The sequence below is a fragment of the Anarhichas minor genome, unplaced genomic scaffold, assembly GCF_050575085.1.
Source record: "Anarhichas minor isolate MPS153535 unplaced genomic scaffold, ASM5057508v1 ptg000011l, whole genome shotgun sequence".
NCBI lineage: Eukaryota > Metazoa > Chordata > Actinopteri > Perciformes > Anarhichadidae > Anarhichas > Anarhichas minor.
The window spans coordinates 2,003,453-2,025,114 of NW_027466457.1; the positions used below are offsets into that span (position 1 = coordinate 2,003,453).

At 43.6% G+C, this 21,662-nt stretch overlaps 1 protein-coding gene across 1 annotated transcript in view; it reads right to left on the reverse strand.

Annotated features, from left to right (window-relative positions):
* ldlrad3 (low density lipoprotein receptor class A domain containing 3) overlaps positions 1 to 10,648 on the reverse strand; it is a 64,947-nt gene extending 54,299 nt beyond the window's left edge. The window contains exon 1 of the mRNA XM_076088849.1: positions 9,937 to 10,648. Coding sequence (XP_075944964.1) covers positions 9,937 to 9,988 — 52 coding nt within the window. The 5' untranslated portion in view covers positions 9,989 to 10,648. The remainder of the gene's footprint in view (positions 1 to 9,936) is intronic.
* Between the last annotated feature and the right edge of the window lie 11,014 nt (positions 10,649 to 21,662).

Below are 21,662 nucleotides of genomic sequence, written 5' to 3' on the forward strand. Positions count from 1 at the left end.
CTGCTTCATCTGATTCCACTTCCCTTCTGAGAGATCAGCTGTATTACTCAGAGCCTGAATTATGTTACACTCACTCACACACAGAGCCCCAGTAATGGCCAAAATGTACTCTCACACTGCATTGAGAAAAGGCTATCACATGCGAACGACTCAGGCCCAGAGCTGCAGCGCCTTTAAACCTCTATAGCTTCCGCTGCTCTTGTGTATGATGGCCTTCGCTCCACTTCTAAGCCGGAGAAAACGCAAAGAGCAGCGCTTTAGCGGCTTGTTGACCAGGTGACTGAACGTGCGTCAGTCCGCATCAGCGATTAGCGCCATCACAACCAATTTCTCTTCACTGCAGCTACACCAGTGCTATCTGTGGTTGTGGGTGGGGCTGGAGGGGGGCTGGTCTGACAGAGACACACTACTAAAGCGCTCTGCACGGCACCGGTAAATACACCAAACCAAATGAAAACAAATGGCCTCCATCTGAAAGCAGTTCCCACTCTTCTGGCTTGTGTTTTGTAAGCATTTCTTTATTTTTTATTTCCCCAGTGGGTTTATTTGCTTTCATGTGAGTTTGTGGCAAGTTAATTGGGTTTGGTTGAAGACTCACTGGTGCTGATCTGAGCTAACCTGCAAGAGGGTCAGTTCCTTATGTGGTAACGTGTATGTGTATGCAGACTTACAGCGTGCATGTGCAGCCATATGTGACTGAACCTCCAGTATGTCTTGGATGAATGTGCCTTCCTTCCCCAACTGTCACACTTTTGAGCATCAACAGTTATGCGAGTGTTTACATTTCTCTGTGTCCATATATTTCCGAGTGTCTATATGTGTGTGTGTGTGTGTGTGTGTGAGTGTGTGGCTGGTTGCAGAGGTCAGTCAAGGAGGAATCCATCATAATCAGCTGCTGTGCTGTTCCTTCAGGACAGCTCCTGACCCATGGCGGACACGGTGGAGATGAGATTCACATAAGGGTAAAATGTGATGTTTACCAGCTTGACTGGTTTCTGTAGAAGAGATTTTCATCTCTACCGGGGGGCTGCGTAGACAGCGTGTACAGGTCAGGGCATCTACAGAAGCATGTAGGTATTGAGGAACCTTTTTTTTTCATTTAGTTTCCAGCGTATGCACGTTTATCGTTTTGGAAATGTCACTTGGGAGATTTAGCAGCACCAGAAAGGTCAGATCACCTGTTTGATGTTGTACTGATGGACATTCCATTGTCTGTGTATGTGGGCATGACATATTTGCATTTTGGTAATTTCATTGTAGTTTAATTCCCTCAAATTAACACTCATAGGAATTTAGATAATACATTTGCTCAATATTATTAGAATTTACTGTCAAAAAGCAATTCATACCTCAAGTTTGTTTTGATGTGGAGGAAGATTATGTTGTTTTCCTAGTTGTAAAGGGTTAGAAAAAGACTGCCCATATATATACACACACACTACCACTCTTGATCCGCAGCATAGTGCACTAGTGCATAGTGTCAGGACATCAAAAGCCTATGAATGTCATTAGACAAGTCTCCAGAGCGCACTAACTTTTGAAGTACATTAATACAAAGCTCCATCGGAGTCTTTGGAAATCTCACCAATCCTTCATGAGGTATCTGGAGTCATTAGGCACAGGAAGGCCGGGCTGACGTATCGGCCAGGGCATAAAAGAAATTAGTCAAATCTAAGGCCTGCAGCTTCTCATTAGAGAAGGCTGCATAGAGACGGACTCAATTACCATCTCTGACACAGCAGACCCGGGCAAGACTAATGGCTTTGGTCCAATAATGACCTAAACCAGGCCTGAACTTCCTGCCCCCCCCCCCCCCCAACACACACACACACACTCCACAACAAACCCAACTCCACTTTCATTTGCCCTCCCTTGCCTCTCTTCTGCTCTCCCCTGTTGAAAATATCTGAGGGTAAAAATGGGTTTTCTGCTTCTCATTCCTGAGGAGCAGGAGCCCTCTTTGGTCTTTGGTATTCATTGAACACGTGAAAATAATTAATTTTGTAGCCTAGCACTTCTGCCAAGCCATGGTTGACAGGGAAGCAGAATTAAGGCAATTAACATGGGTTTTGCATTTGATTTTGGCTGGTGAGACTGCCTCTGTAAACAGCAGGCGCGACCAGGTGATTAGTTCCTGTGAAGATAAGCCTCCCCTGGGGCCTGTCCAAGAGAGGATTACCCTATATATAGTGTGCATACACACGGCACCGTATACATACACAAACACACACATACACACTGACTCTACTAGAGAAGAAAGAGAAAACGCATGGGGAATCAAACAGAGTGCACACTTGAAGAAAGGGGCTGAAAGCTCAAGGGGTGAAGCCTTGTTTGTGACATGACAGAGGAGGAGTCATGTCTCCTCCGCACATTAACTTCCTGCTTCTGCATCACTTCGCCTCTCCTCCTTAAAACGGTGTTCAAATTACCCCTGCCTGCCTTGACCCTTATATCATCCAGTTAACACAGAGACTAATTCTTTGGATTCGGCTCCATTAAACAAGCAGCTTTTCAGGTATGTAATAATGGAAAATTCAAAATCAATATGAAGGGGTCTTGGGTCAAAGCTCTGAAATTAATTGTGACAAATAGGCAATTATTTCAAGTCAGCCGAATTGAGATTGATCTTATTTGTTCATTTGTGCACTCGCCTGGAGGAGTAGCCTCGAGTGCATGATAGCTTTTACATCACTAGATTGGAGTTTCACCAGAGAGGTTGCTAAATCACACGCGTGTCCGTGTGAGCGAACACGCAACGTTAGGTGAATAGAATTCCGTTGGCACCGTCACTTATACTGTATGTCTGGTGCGAAGAGAAGGGCGGGTCACATCAGTCCCTTGTACTTTCTCTCCACGGACAGGGCTGGATGTCAGTGTAACTGACGGTTTATCGGCCTGCTAGTATCGCTCCGTCATGCCTGGCCATGTCCGTGTGCTCTGAGAATGAGCTCACTGGAATAAGACACATCGTGGCGTGCAAAAATCTCCATGGCATGCAAAGAATCTGTCAAATTACTATCAATAACACACACACCGCTATATTACATTCAGAGGGGGAAAGAAAATTCCGTGCACTCTGCATATCACTGAAATGTCACACTCTGCAGCACCTCAATTATGATTGGGAGTTTCACTCCAGCAAATTGGGAGTTTCATGAGCCAGCATTTCTCGGACTCTGAGTTTACGCCTGACCTGTTAAGCAATCCTTAATCCCTGTGTTGTGTAATAGAAGGAGAAAAAGAGTCTCTGTGATCCTAAAGATTCATCTAATCCTGCAGATAAATGCATCAGCAGCAACGCTGTGCTTCTAAAACAGATTTTACCCACAATGCTATGAATACAATTTGCATATTCATCAGACAGGACACTGAATGCTTACGTAATCACGCTTGGCACGCAAAAGAGAGAAACGAGGAAAGACAAATGTCGGTGTGATTGCAATCAAAAAGTGTGTCTCGTCAAAATAACCATTTGACTTATGATTAGATGGTTGGAAAATTGCACCCAATTACAGCGTCAAAGGCTGGTGGATGGAGTTGGGCCGCTCACTGGAACGATGAACCTGCCAGAACTGCATCACAATCACAAAACAATGATGCACGAAGCTAAAGGTACGTTTGCACCAAACTTTACTGCTGCATAATCATCACCGCAGGCATTTGGCAGCTGATATGTGCAATTGTCCTCTGCGACTTTTTGCAGTTCTCCGGAATTTACAACCAGATGTCACGTAGCTCCCTCACACTGGAGAAAGTTGTTCCAAGTTTGCAATAGAACAGCAAGAGAAAGTTGCATTTTTTATCTACATTACTATGAATTACTGGAAAAATTACATAAAATATTAGACGCAAAATAACCAGTTTTCAGTCTTCTGTCTACAATCCTCATTCCTCTGTGGCCGATCCAGACTGGAAACAGCCAAACAGTGAGAGATCTTTTATTTTCCCCGACTTCACCTAATGACAAACGGAGCAATTCTTTGAGTTGTTGAGTCCATTTTCAGCACCATAGTCATCTCAGTACCTCAAATCAAATCAAAGTCATATGAAGAACCAAATATAGAAAAACACACACCACCTATATTTTCACCGGGGTAGAGAAACACACAGAGGATAGGTGTCCCTAATGTTATCTGTGTTTCCTCTGTGGGTGTCTGCTGACCTTTAAGGTGGTGTTTGTTTGGTTTGACAGCAGGATGCTGGAATTTCAGCCCAAAATAGCCTGTCATTGTCCACGCTGGCTGTGAGACAGAGCACAGCAAATGACGGCGGATCACGGGGGACAGCGGGGGGAGCCAGCTGTCAGCCTGCCAGTGTCCGTCCCTGTCTGACAGACAGAGAGCAGGTCACTCTCCTCTCAGAGGACACCGTAGAGGAAGGTAGAAGAGGGGAATCCAAGGTGACGGGATAAAAAGGAGAAAATGTGTACAAAATGATCCGTATCTCTAACTGGGTCCCCGTGCAAAGTTCAGATCCTCCAAAGTCTGCATTCCAAGACATAGATCACCATACAGTTTATCGTCAACTTCAGGGTCAAGCATTTGTAAAAGCTCAAAACTTCAGCTCAAGAGACGTCTGACAGCTCGTACTCTGCAAGACTTTTAATTTCAAATGTTCAACACGAATCATGTAAAAAAGATCTAAGCAATTGCAGTCTACTGTGAGAGTCTCGCACTATGACCTGCAAAGCAACCTGGGATGGGTTTCTTCCAGCTATAACATGGAGACAAGTTAAATTGCCTTGAATCTGGGTATATCCAAAAGCCTAACTGCCCTCAAAGTACACAAATAAAAGCTTCCACAGTGATAGAATGAACATGTTAGTAGCAGAACATCCTCTGCAGTTGTCTGGACTAAACAGCAACAAGAAACAGAATGGGTGTGGCAACTGTAACGATCACGTTCATCGTGGACTTTCTTTCTATGGATACAGCTCCTGAGTTGGGACACAGCTTGAGTTCAGTAGCCTATTTAAAGTGTTTTAAGGTACCTAAAGTTTGTGATTCTTATTTAATTCGTATTGAAACAAGATGTTGGTGGTGCACATTACATAGTGAGGACAAACCAAACGTGGCCAGACTGTCAGGCTGCTGATACATGATCCTACAAAACCTTTGCTTGTTCTGGGCAGATACATCATCGGTGGAGAGCTTGCATCTGAATCTATCGTATTTCATCAGTTAAGTTACTTGATTTCGATAAAATATACAACCAATGTCACATGTGATTGGTTCCCGCATTGCAATTCCTCTTCTCTTTCAGTCACAGTTCATTTAACTTTTCCTTTCACTCTGCCCGGATGGGATGCTGCAGCTTCACTATCTGGGCATGTACAGTGAGTGACTGTCAATTATTCTAAGCTGTAAAACAATAGAATCAGTCAAGGAGAGAGGAGCTGTTTGAATTGATAAGTGGGACAAATAAAGTTTTGAAGTTCCATCTCTTCTCCAGTAAAACTGCAGTAAGTTTACAATGTCTCTGCCTTGCAGTCGACTGTAAAACTTGACAGTGAAAGGTAAATCTCCTGTCCTCCAGTACAGTGGGAATGTGTATGTGCACTGCAAGATGCACTAAGAGACTGCAGCAGTCTTAAAAAAACATTCTCTCTTTGGGCTTCACTTGAAAACAAACGTGTCAGCACATCTGAAGTCACCCTTGCCTTTAAGCTATGGCTCTGTAGACGGTTCAAATCAATGTCGAGCACAAACTGTCCTCGTGGTTACCTCCACTGGGAATAACTAGAGATAGCATACAATGTACTCAGCAAACACTATATGAGGTGAAAAGCGAGCATGTCATATATTCACAAGTGGACAAAGTGGCTAGCATTCTCAAAACAACTCTCTTCAGTAAATAAGCAGATTCTTCCAAGACGGACGTTTTAATGTGAGGCGACCATCAGGGATTAACAGAGCGTGTGCATCACTTCATGGCAAATTAGTTAAACTCAATCCCAAAATCAATATGTCATGAGCTGTCTCCAAACTTTGTTCCAGTAACTTTGACTCCTCTCTGTCTCTCTCTGTCTCCTTCGATCCGTACGGATATCCCAGGGTTCATGAAACATTCAGCTGCATGACTTATAGATCACAGATGCTCAAAGAGAACGAACACAGAACCTACGTACGTCCCCACGCAGAGAACAACACAATATGACTTACACCTGCTGGTGAAACATCCTACACCGTGCAAATATGCTTTGCTGCGTAATGTGTTGTTCCATTTGACTGATAAATAATGAAACAGAATCCAGCAAATGTATGCTTACAGTAATTAAGGCTTGGTAATTCATTCTGCCTGAATGAAATGATTGGACGGGCTTTTTACAGTCACAGAGAGACACAGCTGCAGGTTTTTTTCCCCCACCTTTCTTTTTGTCAGAGCATTTGTCAATATTTCAACAAATATAACAAAATAAATTTGGAGAAGATTAGCGATCCTTGCTTTAAAGCCGCTCTGTTTCATCACACTCTGAAACTTGACTCTGGTCATGTGGCTTCGTTTACCAGCTCTGGGAAACCAAAGCCACGCTGGCCCTCCTTAATCCCTGGCCTTCTCTGTGCGACTGAGGCTGGAAGCATATCAACCATGTCAGCCGGCGCAAACACACAACATTCTCTTTCTCTCTTCCCTGTTCCAAAGACACGACAAAGATAAGCATATAGGTTTATTGGGCCCAACCGGCCACAGTGCAGAAATACAAAGCATAATAAGCAGGAGACAATGGGATTCTGTCTCCCCGTTCAAAGGGGGAAATGAGCCGAATAGTCCGTCTTTGGTTCTGAATGAAAGAAATCCGACCACCTGGCCGGTGTGTGTGTGTGTGTGTGTGTGTGTGTGTGTGTGTGTGTGTGTGTGTGTGTGGCCCGGTAACACAGAGCAGGCAACGGAGAGCACATTTGTGTTGATTGAGGAGATACTTAAGTGGCTATGTCAGGTGGCTAACTGAGCCGTATTTAGAGTCAGGAGAGTGTGTGCGGTCTCTTTGCATACAAGACTCTGGAAAAACAAAGTAACGCAGATAGTAGCTTTGATAGTGCTGTCGCAGTTGTGGCGGGCGAGCCCTGAGCTGTTCCGCTTGGAGAGCATCACAGCAACATGTAAAGCATCAAGGTTTCTTCCAAAACTCCACACAGAAGCAAGATATGTACCTCAATTCATATCAATACACCCCCCCCCACCCCCCCGGTGCATGGCCTGGCAGACCAGCTGAACATCTTAAATGTAATTTCAGGCTGCACAGCCCAATACCATAAATTTGCCTTGTTTGCTGCTGGATTGCAACATTCCATCATCAGCGGGTCGCGTGGCAAAATCTTACATTACATAATGGCACTGATTTATGTCTTGCAGCTTTGAGTGCGTGTGCGAGTGCAAGGCTGCAGAGCGCAAAACAAAGTCTGTAAGCATCCTCTGAAAGAGAGTTGGCCCACAAAAAGCGGTCTTTACTGGATTCAATAACTCATTATTACCACGGGACAGAGGCTGTACGTGTACTGGAACACAGGTTTTGAGCACTCTTTTATTTGTTTTGAGCTAAAACAAATAAAAGAACTACAACAACCATTTTATCAACCAAAAGCACACAGATATAAAGTTAAAAAAGAAGGCAAACTGGGAGTGACACTTGATAAGTTTAAACATTGAGGAACTTTCTCAGGCTGTGCATCTAACCCACATATTTCTGGCAAATTGTAAAATGTAATACAGACTGTGAAAGTCTTTTTAGTCTTGAAATCTGCTTGTGCCTGCTGATACACGATCCTGTGTACTGTACGGCTCATTAAGTATGTAAAGCTACAAAATAATATCTACACCTTGTTGAGTATTACAGCCAGAGTCATCGGTAGACTGAACCCCGCTGATCTGCAAGGCTCACATATTCCATTAGGTGGTTTCATAATCCAAATTGTGAACTGCAGTAATTTTGGCCGCTGTTGTGGAAATGTATTAAATGAATGATTCTGTTGTTGAGTGTTAATGCGAGTTCATTGCTTACAGCATGCATAACGATGTTTGTGACTCCTCGGTTCCACATGACACTGTGCAGGGGATGAACTGCACTCACATTTACATGTATATATATATATATATATATATATATAGCTAGAATATTAACCAATAGCAATGTCCTATTAAAGGACAAAAGTGGCTGGTAATGATATAGAACTTACATACTGGCCGGGGCACCAATACAGCACAGCGACACACAAACACAGAGAGTCTTGTTGACATTATTTTTAACCTGGTCAAGCTAAGCGCTAATAAAAGCTAAGAGCTAATAAAAGGCTGAAGCACAATTTGTTCATTCAAAGCTGACAACACATCAGCAATACTGAAGAAACTACTGCAGGAATATGTCAGACAACAATCACGTGTACATATTTTGCTCCAAAAGAGCATACGGGGGCGGGGTTTGGCAGCCAACACTAAATCTCTGTTCCACACCTAATATTTACACTTCACTTGCACTGACACAAACATATTCATGCGCACATGCTTGCCATGAAGCAGCAACAGGTGTTACTAATGACCTATCAAAGTGTCCCAGTAAGCCACGACCGTGTGACAGTGAGCCAGCATCCACAGAGTCACAACCCTGAAACCAAAGCAGCTAAAATGTAAATCACCAACCATCATTATTTTGTATCGCTTACTCCTGAGCCTTTGCTACTGTGCCATGTCAAAACATCTCCCAGAAAGGACCTGTGTGGTACCTGGAGCATCTTAGAGCTTGTGTAGGTATGCCCATTCAATGCACCTGCAATACCAGTTTAACACATTAGTGTTACTCACTATACTGTAGATGTGACAAAAAAAGTGCAATCTCAAAATGGTTTGTTTACACTTTAGAAAAGGTCCCATAAGAGAAAATAATATTAAAAAAAATAATAATAATTTTTTTAAAAGTACATTTAACATTTTACCTTCAAGCATTCTATCTAATTGGTTAACAAGCCTTAAAGGTGCAGATGGATTACATATACGAATAGTTACTGTGTTGAACATCTGTACAGTGGACATTCATATTAAATTGGTGTCATTATATCAGAACTTGCAGCATATAGTTCACACATGTTATATATATATATATATATATATATATATATATATATATATATATATATTCGTGTTTCATATACCTTATCAGGATGTTCACGCATCATTCGAGGCCGTTTACCTCTGAATCACTGATTATTACGCACGTGTTTCGCATTAACTGTGATTGTCCACTGCAGGCCATCGGTGAAATGGACATTGTGTGTACATTGTGTGTTTTTTTTTAGCAAACTGCAATGACCAGATATGTCCCTGACTGGGATACCGGCCCAAAACTACAGCTGCATAGTTAAAAAAGGAGTACTAATGCAAACTGGCTGTCCTCTCCTGTACAAGTGTCCTCCACTAGGGCCCCAGCTGCCATGGCGGGGCCGGGGAACAGATTGACTTGTCAACAGTGTCCTGTCAACAACCTCTCGGTCATAACCTAACCTGGAGGAGACTATAACCCCATCTCAGTAAAACATACAGCTGATGGATATGGCACGGAGGGCGTCTTTTAGCAAAACTACCCTCAAGTGAAGGGAACATGTATCCATTCGACATGCACGAAACAATATAAAACTGCTGCTTCAAATCCCAAATTTCCAGACCAAAAGAAAAACAACCCGTTCAGTCGATGGAAATGAAAAGTCGGATAACTTATTTTTTTTTTTTTTTAATAGAAGTTGCTCCACTAAGTTTTAGCTTAGGCAACTCGTCGATGAAAAAAAAGCAACAACATCCAAACAGTGTAGCTTTAGCCGACCATACAGAGCTCACTTCAAAAGATTTTACATCCCCCCCCCCTTCCTTCCTTGGGTACGTAGGGAGGAACTGAAGCGTGTCGGCGCCGTGACAACAGTAGTTTCCGTGTGCTTTCAAAAAACTTACCAACTGTTCTTGAGCCTGACCCAGAACCAAGCAGAAGGTACCAGATCCACATCCTACGGGCTCCTTTTCCCCCCCGCTCTGCCCTTGCTGTCCCGCCCCGCCGCGGGGCCGAAAACTGGGGGCAAAGAAGGAAAAAAAAAAAAACTTATCCGACACAGCTCCGCTACTGCCTATCGTAGCCTACTTCTCAAGTTCAACTTTTTATTTTTCCTTCCGGCAAAACTAGGAGAACATTAAGCGTGAGAGTGGTGGGTTCGCGTCGGGACATAAGTAGTCCGTTCGGGGAGTGGGAGGGCGCACAGACTGGAGCTGGAAGGGGCTTGGGGGGGGGGGGTTGGCGGAAGGCAGGCAGGCAGGCTGGGGAGACGGTCTCTCGTGTGTTGGTGCTGCGAGAGGCGGAGTCGGAGGCAGAGAGCCGGAGAGCAGAGGTCGCCCAGTCCGGGACAGTGGTTCTCAAACTGCGGGCGAGGGACCGCTAACGGTCCCCACTGGCAAAACCAGGAGTTGTTTGATTGCACCGTTACTCCGGTCTCAGCAAAGTTCTGTTATCTCACCTGCAGATATTCAGCAGAGACGGCACGCACATGGGCGACACATGGGATAAATGAAAATGGGTGACAGCGAGGACAGAACCTCCATCTACAAAAATGAGGGTCAAAGCTTACTGATATGGTTTCCTTGATATGAAATAAAGATATGAGCAGCTCTGGGCAAGGACTCATTTAGTCCTGAATTACTGATAGAACCTTGTATGGGGTTATTGTTTCTAAAACTAAAAAGACTAATAAAAAGAGTGAAAGATAACCACAAAGAGGCAGCATTAAAATATTAATATTAGATTAATTTTAAATCCCATTGTGAGGATGCTTATAATGAAAACCACCCCCCTCAATTGCTAGACCTATAAATAATGAAGTAGGCTAGGCCTACAAAGGATCTCTGTAACACAAACTTGCTTAAGAAATATTATGCAAACCTATCTGATTATGGGACACTACATACATATTACGTGGTCTTACATTATACTGTACCTTGTAGCAGTGCATCACATGTGATCGATGTGTCTGTTGTTCTGTCATGAGGGACTTTGTGTCTCGAGCACACAAACATGAAATGATAAATCAATACAATTCCAAAGGAGGAGTCACAGCCATGGTGCCCGGACATTGTTGCTCTCAGTTAAGCCTCCAGAGATTCCCTGTAGATCCTCCTCAGTCATCACCTGCAATCCAGAGTTTTCCTCTTTGGTTCCTTTTAAGCAACCGTTTTATTATTCATCCAACAATTGGAGATTGATGACAGATGCTGTGTGTTTACGTCATAGGAGTTACTTTCAGCTCCAACATTCTAAAGTCCTTCCAAAATGCTTCACCTAGAAATATTGGATACAATTGAACACAAAATAGTGGGCCAGGATAATGTTAGCCATGTTAGCTTCACTTACAAGTAAACTGAAGCAGGCTGTGAAATAAGCTGTATCCCACAACATGGAAAAAGGTCTTTGGGGCAGCCAAACAGTCAACTATAACAACAAATGGTGCCATCTAACAGTTAAGAAAGGTTAAAGGCAACAGTTTACCATCATTTTTAATTTGAAGACTCCTCTTGATAAATAATGCTGAGACAAAGTAACAATTGGAAAATACTGAAAATTCAATACAAAGTAGGGATTTTTGAAAGCCTGACTTGTAAATTGTCAGGCCATCTTTTTTTTTTGGCTGAACTACAAACATAATTTGGTAATTGGATAGACATCCTGTTCACTTTATTACACCCATGATGGAAGGATTAAAAGTGCTCCCTTCTCTCTGTGGTTCTATGTATGGGAGGTAAATCCATAACTTCTTATATTCCATCTTGACAACACGAGGGTGGGGTAAAACAGCACTGTCATTTAACTTTTACATGTTCTCCACCACCATTCAATCCCCCTACATTGTGGCTTGTACGGGACCATATTTACATATTAGAGAAATATTTACAGTTCACCAGAATGTACCACACCAAACAAAATGAGCAACCGGACCAATAATGCTGAGGTTTTTCTAATAGGAATGAAAATATTTTGAAACTTTGAAAAAAAAAATAGATATGGATGCAACAGATGGCACAGGGGAAAACTATTTGGAGCGTTCTTTTAACAGATGGTTGGCCTTGATGTAAGTTAAAAGACGCAAATACTTGTAGAAAATCAAAGCATGCAGAGTGTTTGGTGGTGGCACAGAAAGAGAGAGATAGACGCACAGAAAGAGGCATCTTCTCTCCAGTTGCACTCCTAACTCAGTAACTTCCACACAGTAAGGAATTAAATATTTAACAACCCAGATGGAGCACTGGCCAACCACTGATACACGCATACAGAAGAGCTACGAGGCAGAAAGGACAGAAGAATGTATCGTCATGCTTTATATTGGTAGTTTCACTCCAGTTTAAAGTTGAATTGAATTAGAGGGAGACAGGGAGAGGGGTGGAACGACAGGAGGCTTCACCTATCAAACCTCTCTCCTCTTTATCACAGAACTGCAGCTGTGTGCAGACAGACAACCTTGCTTCAAACAAACCGCCCTTTTGATAGCATGCTAACCTAGGGGCCTGCGATTGGGATGAGTCCCAATATCAGACTCCTCCAGCTCACTTTATATTCATTCACACACTGCCTTATCGAGCCAAAGCCTCGCGCAGACTCAAACTCCAGTGGAGGATATTGGCATGTCGCTGGAATCTGTTAAAACTTTGTCAAAGATTCCAGCTTGATAGCTGCTGCAAGGGCCTGTTGTCCTCATATACCTCCATTGTTGCCTGTGGGGCCTTATGTATTTCATTTTATTATAAGTCCCGATGTGAGACGCCTATGCATGTGCGCTGCGTAACTGCTCTTGAAGTGACAGTAGGCAGATATGAATATCTCAATAGACGCAAGCCTCCTCAGCACAAATCCTGTATACAATCAACACTAATAAAACTAAATGCTTGCTGAGGAGGAAGATGATTTGTCAGTCAATGTTAAATGGATTTCATTTTGCTCCCCTGGAGTTATCATTAATGCCAATGCTGAGCTGTTTCACAAATTATACAGCCTGATCCATGAACCACAACGGTATAATCTGTTTTGGGTGGGACGGGCTCCAAGCCAAAAGTGGAAATGGGCTCAACTATGTTCCTGATTGACGCAGTGTTTCAGTAATGCCCATCAATTAGTTTAGGCTATCTATAAACAGCTCAGACCTAATTAGCCGCTGGCCAACAAATGGACTCATTAGGGGACATTAAACTCTAATATGAAGGTTGTTATTGACTTAATCGCAGGAGAACCCAATTAGTGGCGAAATTTGGAAAATAACTCTGAGGTAGTGAGACAATCTGATTGGCGAAGAGGGGGGGGGGCGTCGCAACCTGGGATGACTTTGCCTGTGGGTGAGAGGCGGCATTGAGAGAAAGAGAGAGATTCATAGCGAGAGGTAAGGGAATGTGTAACAGGAGCAGCACAAAAGGGAGTCTGTGTGCTTGTGTGCTTGTGTGCTTGTGTGCGTGCGGAGAGAGGAAACAACACTTACAGACCGGTAGCGAAGCAGAGTGAGTAAGGAAGCCGGCGGCAAAGAAAAAGTATCAGGGGATGGATGAGGAAAGAGAGAGATGAAGAAGGTGTGAGTATAAAGAGGTGAGAAAAAAATCAGGGGATATATTGTAATAGAAAGAGATAGCAAACGAGAGGAGGAATGAATTTGAAAAAAACCTTATTTTACGGAACATTTAATGCAAGCTGTAGGGCATGTTTAATGTAAATATACTGTAACTCTGCCAACAAGGGTTTCTGAGTTCACTGTCATCGAGAGCTCTGCTAGTATATCACTAAATCTAATGCGAGTGCAAAATGTAGAGCAATAATACAACTCATGAGAGCTTCAGGATGACATGTCCTTGTTCATGTCAGACTGCCATCGAGGTAGCTGCGATATGCCAAGGCCCTTTAGAGGACTGGCTCATTCTCTGGTGCGAGTCTCTTGACATTCATCTTACATTTAATAACCAGCGTACCAACGTGAAGGACATCTCTGTTTGTGAGTGAGTGTGTGAGTCAGAAAGCAGTAGAGAGAGGAAAAACAGAGGGGAGGACACGTCGAGGTTCTGCTGGTCCAGTAAGGAGTTGTCTTTAGTGGCGAATATACAGAGCAAAACACACCTCTCCCTACACGACACACACACACACACACACACACACACACACACACACACACACACACACACACACACACACACACACAGGCTTATGTGACCAATCATATTGAACCACATGCACAAACACACATAGTTATCCGTTCTTGCAGAATTGCAGAATTTTGCCCACACTCATGCTCGCCCAGAGTCTCCTTCATGCTCCTTCAAAGGCATTAATTGAATAATCATTCAATTATGTGACCAACGCCTGGTTCCACTGACATTAGTTAGCAAAGCTGACGTTGAGCCTGGCAGCACTGCGGGGACATCAGATAGGCATCAACAATTGAATCAGAGGGAGACAGAAAGGGTAATTTGTTTGTGTGTGTGTGTGTGTGTGTGTGTGTGTGTGTGTGTGTGTGTGTGTGTGTGTGTGTGTGTGTGTGTGTGTGCGACTGTCAATCTATAAGGCCCAGGCAGAGAATCAAACGAGGAACAGATATTGATTTGGGATTTCAGAGGCGGTGGCCGATAGCAATTTGAGGGAGAAGCGCCTGCAGCATCAACAATTACCTTCTTAATTAAGCTAGACACAATGATGTACAGATTGGGATGGGTTACACAGCAAATTGTAAAATACAAGGGTGATAATAAGTATGGTAAATATAGCATTAGCATAGCATTATTGCAGTGGAAGATGCCGGCATGTGACTATCAAAGAATAAGATCAACCCCTAGGCTATTTCAGTAAATGTAAATAGCTATAGGTTAATGGTAAAATAGATTAAAACCCACAGAGTAAAGGTAATATGGACACTTATTATACCACAGTGTGAGCAATAATAATTTAGCAATTAGATGTAATGATTTACATTTAACAGTAAAATATACACAGGAAACAAGACTATGCAGAGTCATTTAAGTGGATACCAGTCAGCAGTTTCTGGTGGATAAAAATCCAAATGATCCCAAAGATAAAGCTGAAAGAGGCTGGATTCACTCTCTAACCGGCTCTCAGTAGTTCATTATCACGTCTGGTCTCCAAACAACAAGCAGTGGCATTTCTAAATAAACAACAGCCTCCAACAAGGTCATGTCCAGCTGAGCAATGGGCAATCTATTCTCACTTACACATAATTAGTAGACAACTGCGAGCACTCATCTAGGTTTCATTCCTCAGATCGTGTCCCTCTTTATAGGCAAAATATAAGCTAAACTGTTGTTTGTTCAATCTTAGGTATCACTCTATATGATGAAATTATTGGCAATTTTGTTTAAACGATGGTTGATGAGTGAGAGCAGATCCACCAGGGGCGGTACGTCAGAATGAGAGGCTTCTGTGAGGCTCTGTTTAGGCATCGAGGTGCACTGATCATCATGCAGCTGGTGAGAATGTCATTAGTTTTGCAGGTATGAGGTCATAAACCATAGTATTGGATGAATTGAAATGCTGACCTGATGATGTCATTAAAGGAATAGTCAGGGGATCACAAAGTTGTCACACCAAAGTCATGGGCGAACCTGAGTATATGTAGCAATGCAACATCCCATTCAACAGCTGTTGGGCCAATTCACACAAAACCATGATTGTTAACCTCAAGGTGGCACTAAAGGAAAAGCCAGGGGATAACCAGAGTCTTCAGTATTCATCCCATGAGGGCCATGAATGTCTCTACTGAATTTATTGTCAATCCAGGTGATTTGGCCAAATAGTTCAGTGTGGACCAAAGAGGTGGACCAGCTGTTCAACACCGCCGACCGTCGTGATTGGTGGAAGTAGCATGACGTAGTGCTGCAAACCCCCTGAGGGAGGAGAGGCCCATTCTTTTAACATCAACAAAGTCATTTTACAGAATTGAATTAAACTCGACAAAGCATTAAGAAATCTGTCTGAGAACGTAAAACAATTATTCTCATTCATTCCATCACGAATACATACAATTCATCCTTTTTAAAGACATTGAGTGCCTCCTTGCTGCATAATGTCCACCTCTTCAATTGTATATTTTTTTTCCTCTGCCAATCACATTAAAGTCAGTAACTCTGGTTATCAAAGGCAACATTACAGCAAAATGAGATTAAACAGAATAAAAGAACTGAACCCATTACATTTTGAGTCACTCCCCATTGTGCACTAGTCTGGGCACACGTGACCAAATTAACAGACAAAATCTAATAAAATATTGAAGAGTAGTAGGAGTGGGGATAGCACAGAGAGTGAGCGAGAGAGAGAGAGGGGAGGAAAACGAAGGACTGGAGAGAGCATCGGGGCCAGAAGGTCATGTGATGGAGTGAGGCCAGGATGAAAAGAGGCACCAGTGCTCCCAGCAGGCTTGCCCTGTTTCATAGCAATCATTCTGGCTTGGCCCACTGCTCACACCCGCAGGCTGCCTTTGTTTAGTGAACCACCAACTGTCGCAGGTGTTTTTTTTTTTTTTTCATGGGCTAAAGTTGGCCGCTCAAATGCCCCATGGCCCTATTCTGCATTCTTCATCAGATTGCATGGTGCCCCGGGTCATATTGTGTGTTGGATAAAAGAACCCAGATTTGCAGGAAGGTGACATTGAGAGCAACTTTGGGAATATTACAGAAGTGCTGTATGTCTACGAGATGAACAAATATGCACAGCGCCGGTGAGTGAGGGACACGTTTGAGCTATTGAAGTGCGAATTAGAATAGAAGGAGCAGCGGACAGCTATTGAGAACAAAAGAAAGTTGGAGCAAACAGGGAAGAAATAATTGGTTCATACATAAGATTCAGCAGTCAAGTACATGAATATAGATGGGTGTGTGAAAATGGTGTTAGGAGGAAAGGGAGCATGAAATATCTTAACCAAACTGAAAGTTAAGAGCGTTAAGAGAGGTTTTGTCAAGGGCGTGATAGAGTGGATCATGTGTGGAGCTCCGAACTGTTCAAGAGACTGAACACAGGGGAGGTAGCAGCACTGCCTAAAGGCTTCTAGACTGAAATAGATTGTTTAGGTCTGGGTGCAGCTAGAGCACGGAGGAAGTTTGTATCTGAACGGTCAGCACAGCGAAGGGCTTACTTGACAGGCGGGACCAGTACGATCTGCTAGACTCAGGCATATTAAGCACCACCACCACTGGATTATAACTCACTCCCGGCTGCTCTGGGCTCTGATTGGAGCGGCGAGGAGAGAGGAGGGAAAATAAGGGGAAGGGCAAGAGGGTGGCAGGGGAGCTTGCTGAGAACTGGGCCTTTGATCACAGGGTGGAAGAATTACCAGCTCAATGCCCACTGCTGCTGGGCTCCGACCGCAAAGCCCCATGGGAAGTGTTCATCTTTAAAATATCAACCCCTTTGTTGCTGTTGTTCATTTCCTGGCATGCACATAGACAGAAATGCGCACAGATGGACACACACACACAAGCTAATAAATGTTTTTTGTTATGTTGCCTGGCCTTGGGCGAACTCTTGTTAGAGGCAAGGGCGGAGGAGCTATGGGGCTGTGACACACAGTGACATGGGGGGATAGCAGTCTATACAAACGTGCACACACACACACACACACACACACACACGTCAGCCAGTACTGACTCACTGACAAAAAGAGGTCGTCATCAGAAGCAGCTAAACAACAGACATCCTTCGAGGTGTGAAGGCAACGTGATTCACCGATAAACGAGTCCACCGACACACACACAGGACATGGACTCAAAACACACTGCAACGTCATGGGAATGAATGCACAGGTAATAGAAAGTTTCTAAGCAGCATTGGGTCGCGTATCTCCCAGTTCCCTCGAGCATGCCCGAAGCCTACCCTGCTGGCTGGTACAGAGGTGTGTGTGTGTGTGTGGGGGCCGATGGGAGTTTCCCACCTGCTATTTGGAGGGAGGAAATGTGAGCGTGGAATGAGCTCAAAGCGTAGCTTTGATCATGTCTAATCCTCAGAGGAGGAGGGGTGGGCACCTCAGCGTATCGGCAGGGGAAGGGCCAAATCCAGAATGTAGACAGAAGAGGGAGTGTCGGTGCATGTCTGTGTGCAACAGCTTAACTACACACACTTGAAATGATTATTTATGAGCTTGAAGTGTTTGTGATGATGTGTTTTTTTTTTCTTTTTAGGAAGGTGGAGAGCGATCCATCCCCCATCACATTTGATGGGGCGACTAACTGCCTTCTATTGCTAAACTGCCTTCAGGACCCAGCATGTTCTATAAATGTCAGTTGGGAGCAGAAAGCGCTGGCCCTCCGTCTTTGTCTCCCGGCGGATAATTCAATTGAGAAAGTCTCGTTGAACACCATTGCTGGTGGCGCCTGGGCTCAGACACATGCTGAGCCTGACCTTTCATCAGGAGAACAATTAACATTAACACCGGATGCTCGTTTAATCAGCCATTTTTTCATCATTATCTTGATGGCCACCCATATATCATGGTCAAATTCAAACTCTGTTCTCCGAGTTGTGGCCTCCGGTGCGGTGAGGTGGAGACAGGCTTAAATGAGCGTCCCGATTCAGAGGCTTAACGCATCTCCTCAAAGGAACAGAAAGATGTTAAACATGAGCGAGAGAAGAAAGTTTTATTGTATCCACTCATTACTCCCTAAATCATACACAAAGCTTTCATGAGGATTCAGTGCAAATATGACTCAAGTGCAGTGCGAATAAACAAATATCAGCTCTCAGAAACAAACAAACTGGTTATTTCTTCTCCTCTGAGTTATCAAGCAGGGCTCTCAGTGTGTTTGCGTGCACATTGGTGGCATCTTTCTGCCCATTATCTGCCACGCGGGCATGGTAATGGGGATAGAGCGGCCACGTTTGAAGGGACTACATACATTTTCAGAGGCCGACCTTTGAAGCTGCAGTGTTCTCAAGTGATATATAGTGTGCGCACAAGAGAGAGAGGAAGCACACAACAGATGGGAGAGAGTTGCCGGTGCAAATATTTATGTGAAATGGCACGAGCACATTGACGGCTGTGTGTTTGGTATTCCACCCGCAGAGATCGCAAGGCCACTCTGAAACAGTCCAAGCTGCCTTGGGACAGCTCCAGCTCTCACTTCACAGTCACCCTTGTATGCCGCGAGACCCTGCGGGGGCACTCAGAAGGGTGGTTAAAATTGGAACACATTCATCTCAATCCCCTGCCTGCCAGCACTAATGGATGTTGGCCTGTTTTTGGAGAGACAATGAAATCGAAGAAAGACAGGATTTGGGGCCCCTGTGGCGTGTGTGGACATGAGTGAAAAATGCAAACACATTTAATTCCTTTGTGCTACCTTGTGTATTATTCATGATACCATTTCAACAACAGCCTCCTCTTAGCCTTGAAAGCAAAGCTCACTACCCAGCATTGTTTCAGAGTAGCCCTGATGTGTCAGTTTGCTGCAGAGCAGAATTAGTTTTCATTCTGCTCCATCTCCACATTGTCTGCCCTTTATTATAAGCCCCATGTCCAATTTCCTCTACTACAAATAAAAGATGCATCAATAATGCTAAAGGATGATTGAATACGGACTCCTAGGCTACCTAGAAACATGGATGCCTCGCTGGAAATTAAATACAAGTGATTCTAAAGCCCCTTGAATGCTATAACACCTGTATTTATGCTAGGAGCTCTATCTACACATCATAAAACGTTTTCTATCGGCAATAGAATTATGAACCAGGTGAAGAAACGGCCTCATATCCTGTTTACAGTTTTCGTTTCTCTACGTTTGTATGCCTTTCAAACGGCACCCCAGTTCACACACTACTTGTGATGCTTCTCTCTGCCTGCCGTCTTTTTCTGCAGAAGAATATCACCCCTCGAGACCACACCTTTATTCTCTGCCTTGAAAAGGAGAAGCTACATCACAAACATAACAGTCTGACACATCTACTCTGCCAATTTGCCGTTCCAGTTTAGGAGAAATCCGTCAAAAATGGCAAGCCAAAAAAAAAAAAACCCTTTAAAACTTTAATTTCTCCTCTTGTGTCTCATACTTTTAACAATTCAGTGAACCAATGTCTACAGGGAGTTTGTGGGCTACGGCACAAGCCATCCAGACATTCTATCTAACATTGTACGGTATTGATTGTAGTCTCTTAGAAGCAGCATCAGGAGCAAACTCTAGATTTATATGCAGAGGAAGTGTTGAGGTACGTTCAGTGTTTCCCCTCGAACAGAGGTCATTAGCACATACCTGCAACTGTTGCTTCTATATGTGTAGTTGCCTGAGAGTAGAAGTGTAGCGACACCAAAGAGGTGACAGAAAACAGGAAACCGAGAGGCGTTAAGAGTGTGGCTACGACAGATGTTGTAAATCTTTTTCTTTAATCAGTTCCAAACAACATCTAGAACAACTCTCATTGAGGGAGAGAATGCTATTTGAAAATACAAGACAGTTAATGTTTTATCATCACTGCATCCAATTAGCATCAGATTTTTAAGATGCTTGTCATCATGATTAAGCAGTCACCATGGGGGGGGGGGGGGGGGTCTGCTGAAGAAAACACTTTGTTTAGGCGGGAAGTACAAGGACATGTCAGTGAAGAACTAAATGGATAAAATCATGATCACTGTACAAATTCTTTCTGATATTGACATTCCCTGTCTAAACTGTGAATTCCTTTACGCTCACTCAGTTTTCTGGTTTGTATTGTGTCTGTTGTCATCATATAAATTAAAGTGGCAGTGTGACTTGATTAGAGGACACAAGGACACAAGGCCATAGACTTTAGTCAAGCAAATGCATACCATGTTTCTGACATTACCAAAAGCAGGCACACAGTATATGTACCTGGCAGTGAGCAGGCTTCAAAAGATGAGTGAGCTCCGCATGTTCCATACCAGGAGTTTGGTGGATTCCTCCTGACAAGTAAATGTACATTTCAATAGGCTGTTTCACACCAGAGTGGTACAATTGTACTGTAGAATGTGAAAAAGAACAGACTTTCTGACCTGAGAATTGGTTAGAATAGAGAAAGATACTCCACCACAATCCGCCTACATAACTTTCCTAAATGTATTTCTACGACATCCTTTGGGCCCACTTCTACGACTGCCAAAAAAAACCTCTACTTTTGGCAGCAACTCGTGCAACCTTGAAATAAAAAAACTCAAGCAACACCTGCTACGCTATACTTCATTAGTCACTGTGAGGAAATTTGTCCTCTGCATTTGACCCATTTAGCAACCAGTGGGCAGCTGTGTTGCAGCCTCAAGGAACCAAGTTAAGCTCTAAGGCCAGTGTGTTAGTCAAGTGAACCCGGTGAAGAACATGTTAGTTACATTAGTTAGTTACATGTACGTATTTTACGACGGGAGGAAAACTCCACCCCCACTGAGCCACCTTGCCAGGTTTTGGCCTGTTGCCTTACTCAGATGAAATCGCTGCGCCTTCATTGGTCATCTTTACGATTGCCTCCCTTCTCCACTCACCTTGCAAGTCAGTAAAGTTGTGCCAAAAACGTCTGACACATAAATATCAACTGTGGCTTAGGTACATTTCACCAAGGTGTGTCAAGCATTCCTTTTAATGAATCAACCTGCATCATGTTATATGTCTTATATACGAACGGTCAACTGATTTCACTGGTTTCCCTCCAAACGCTGCCTTTG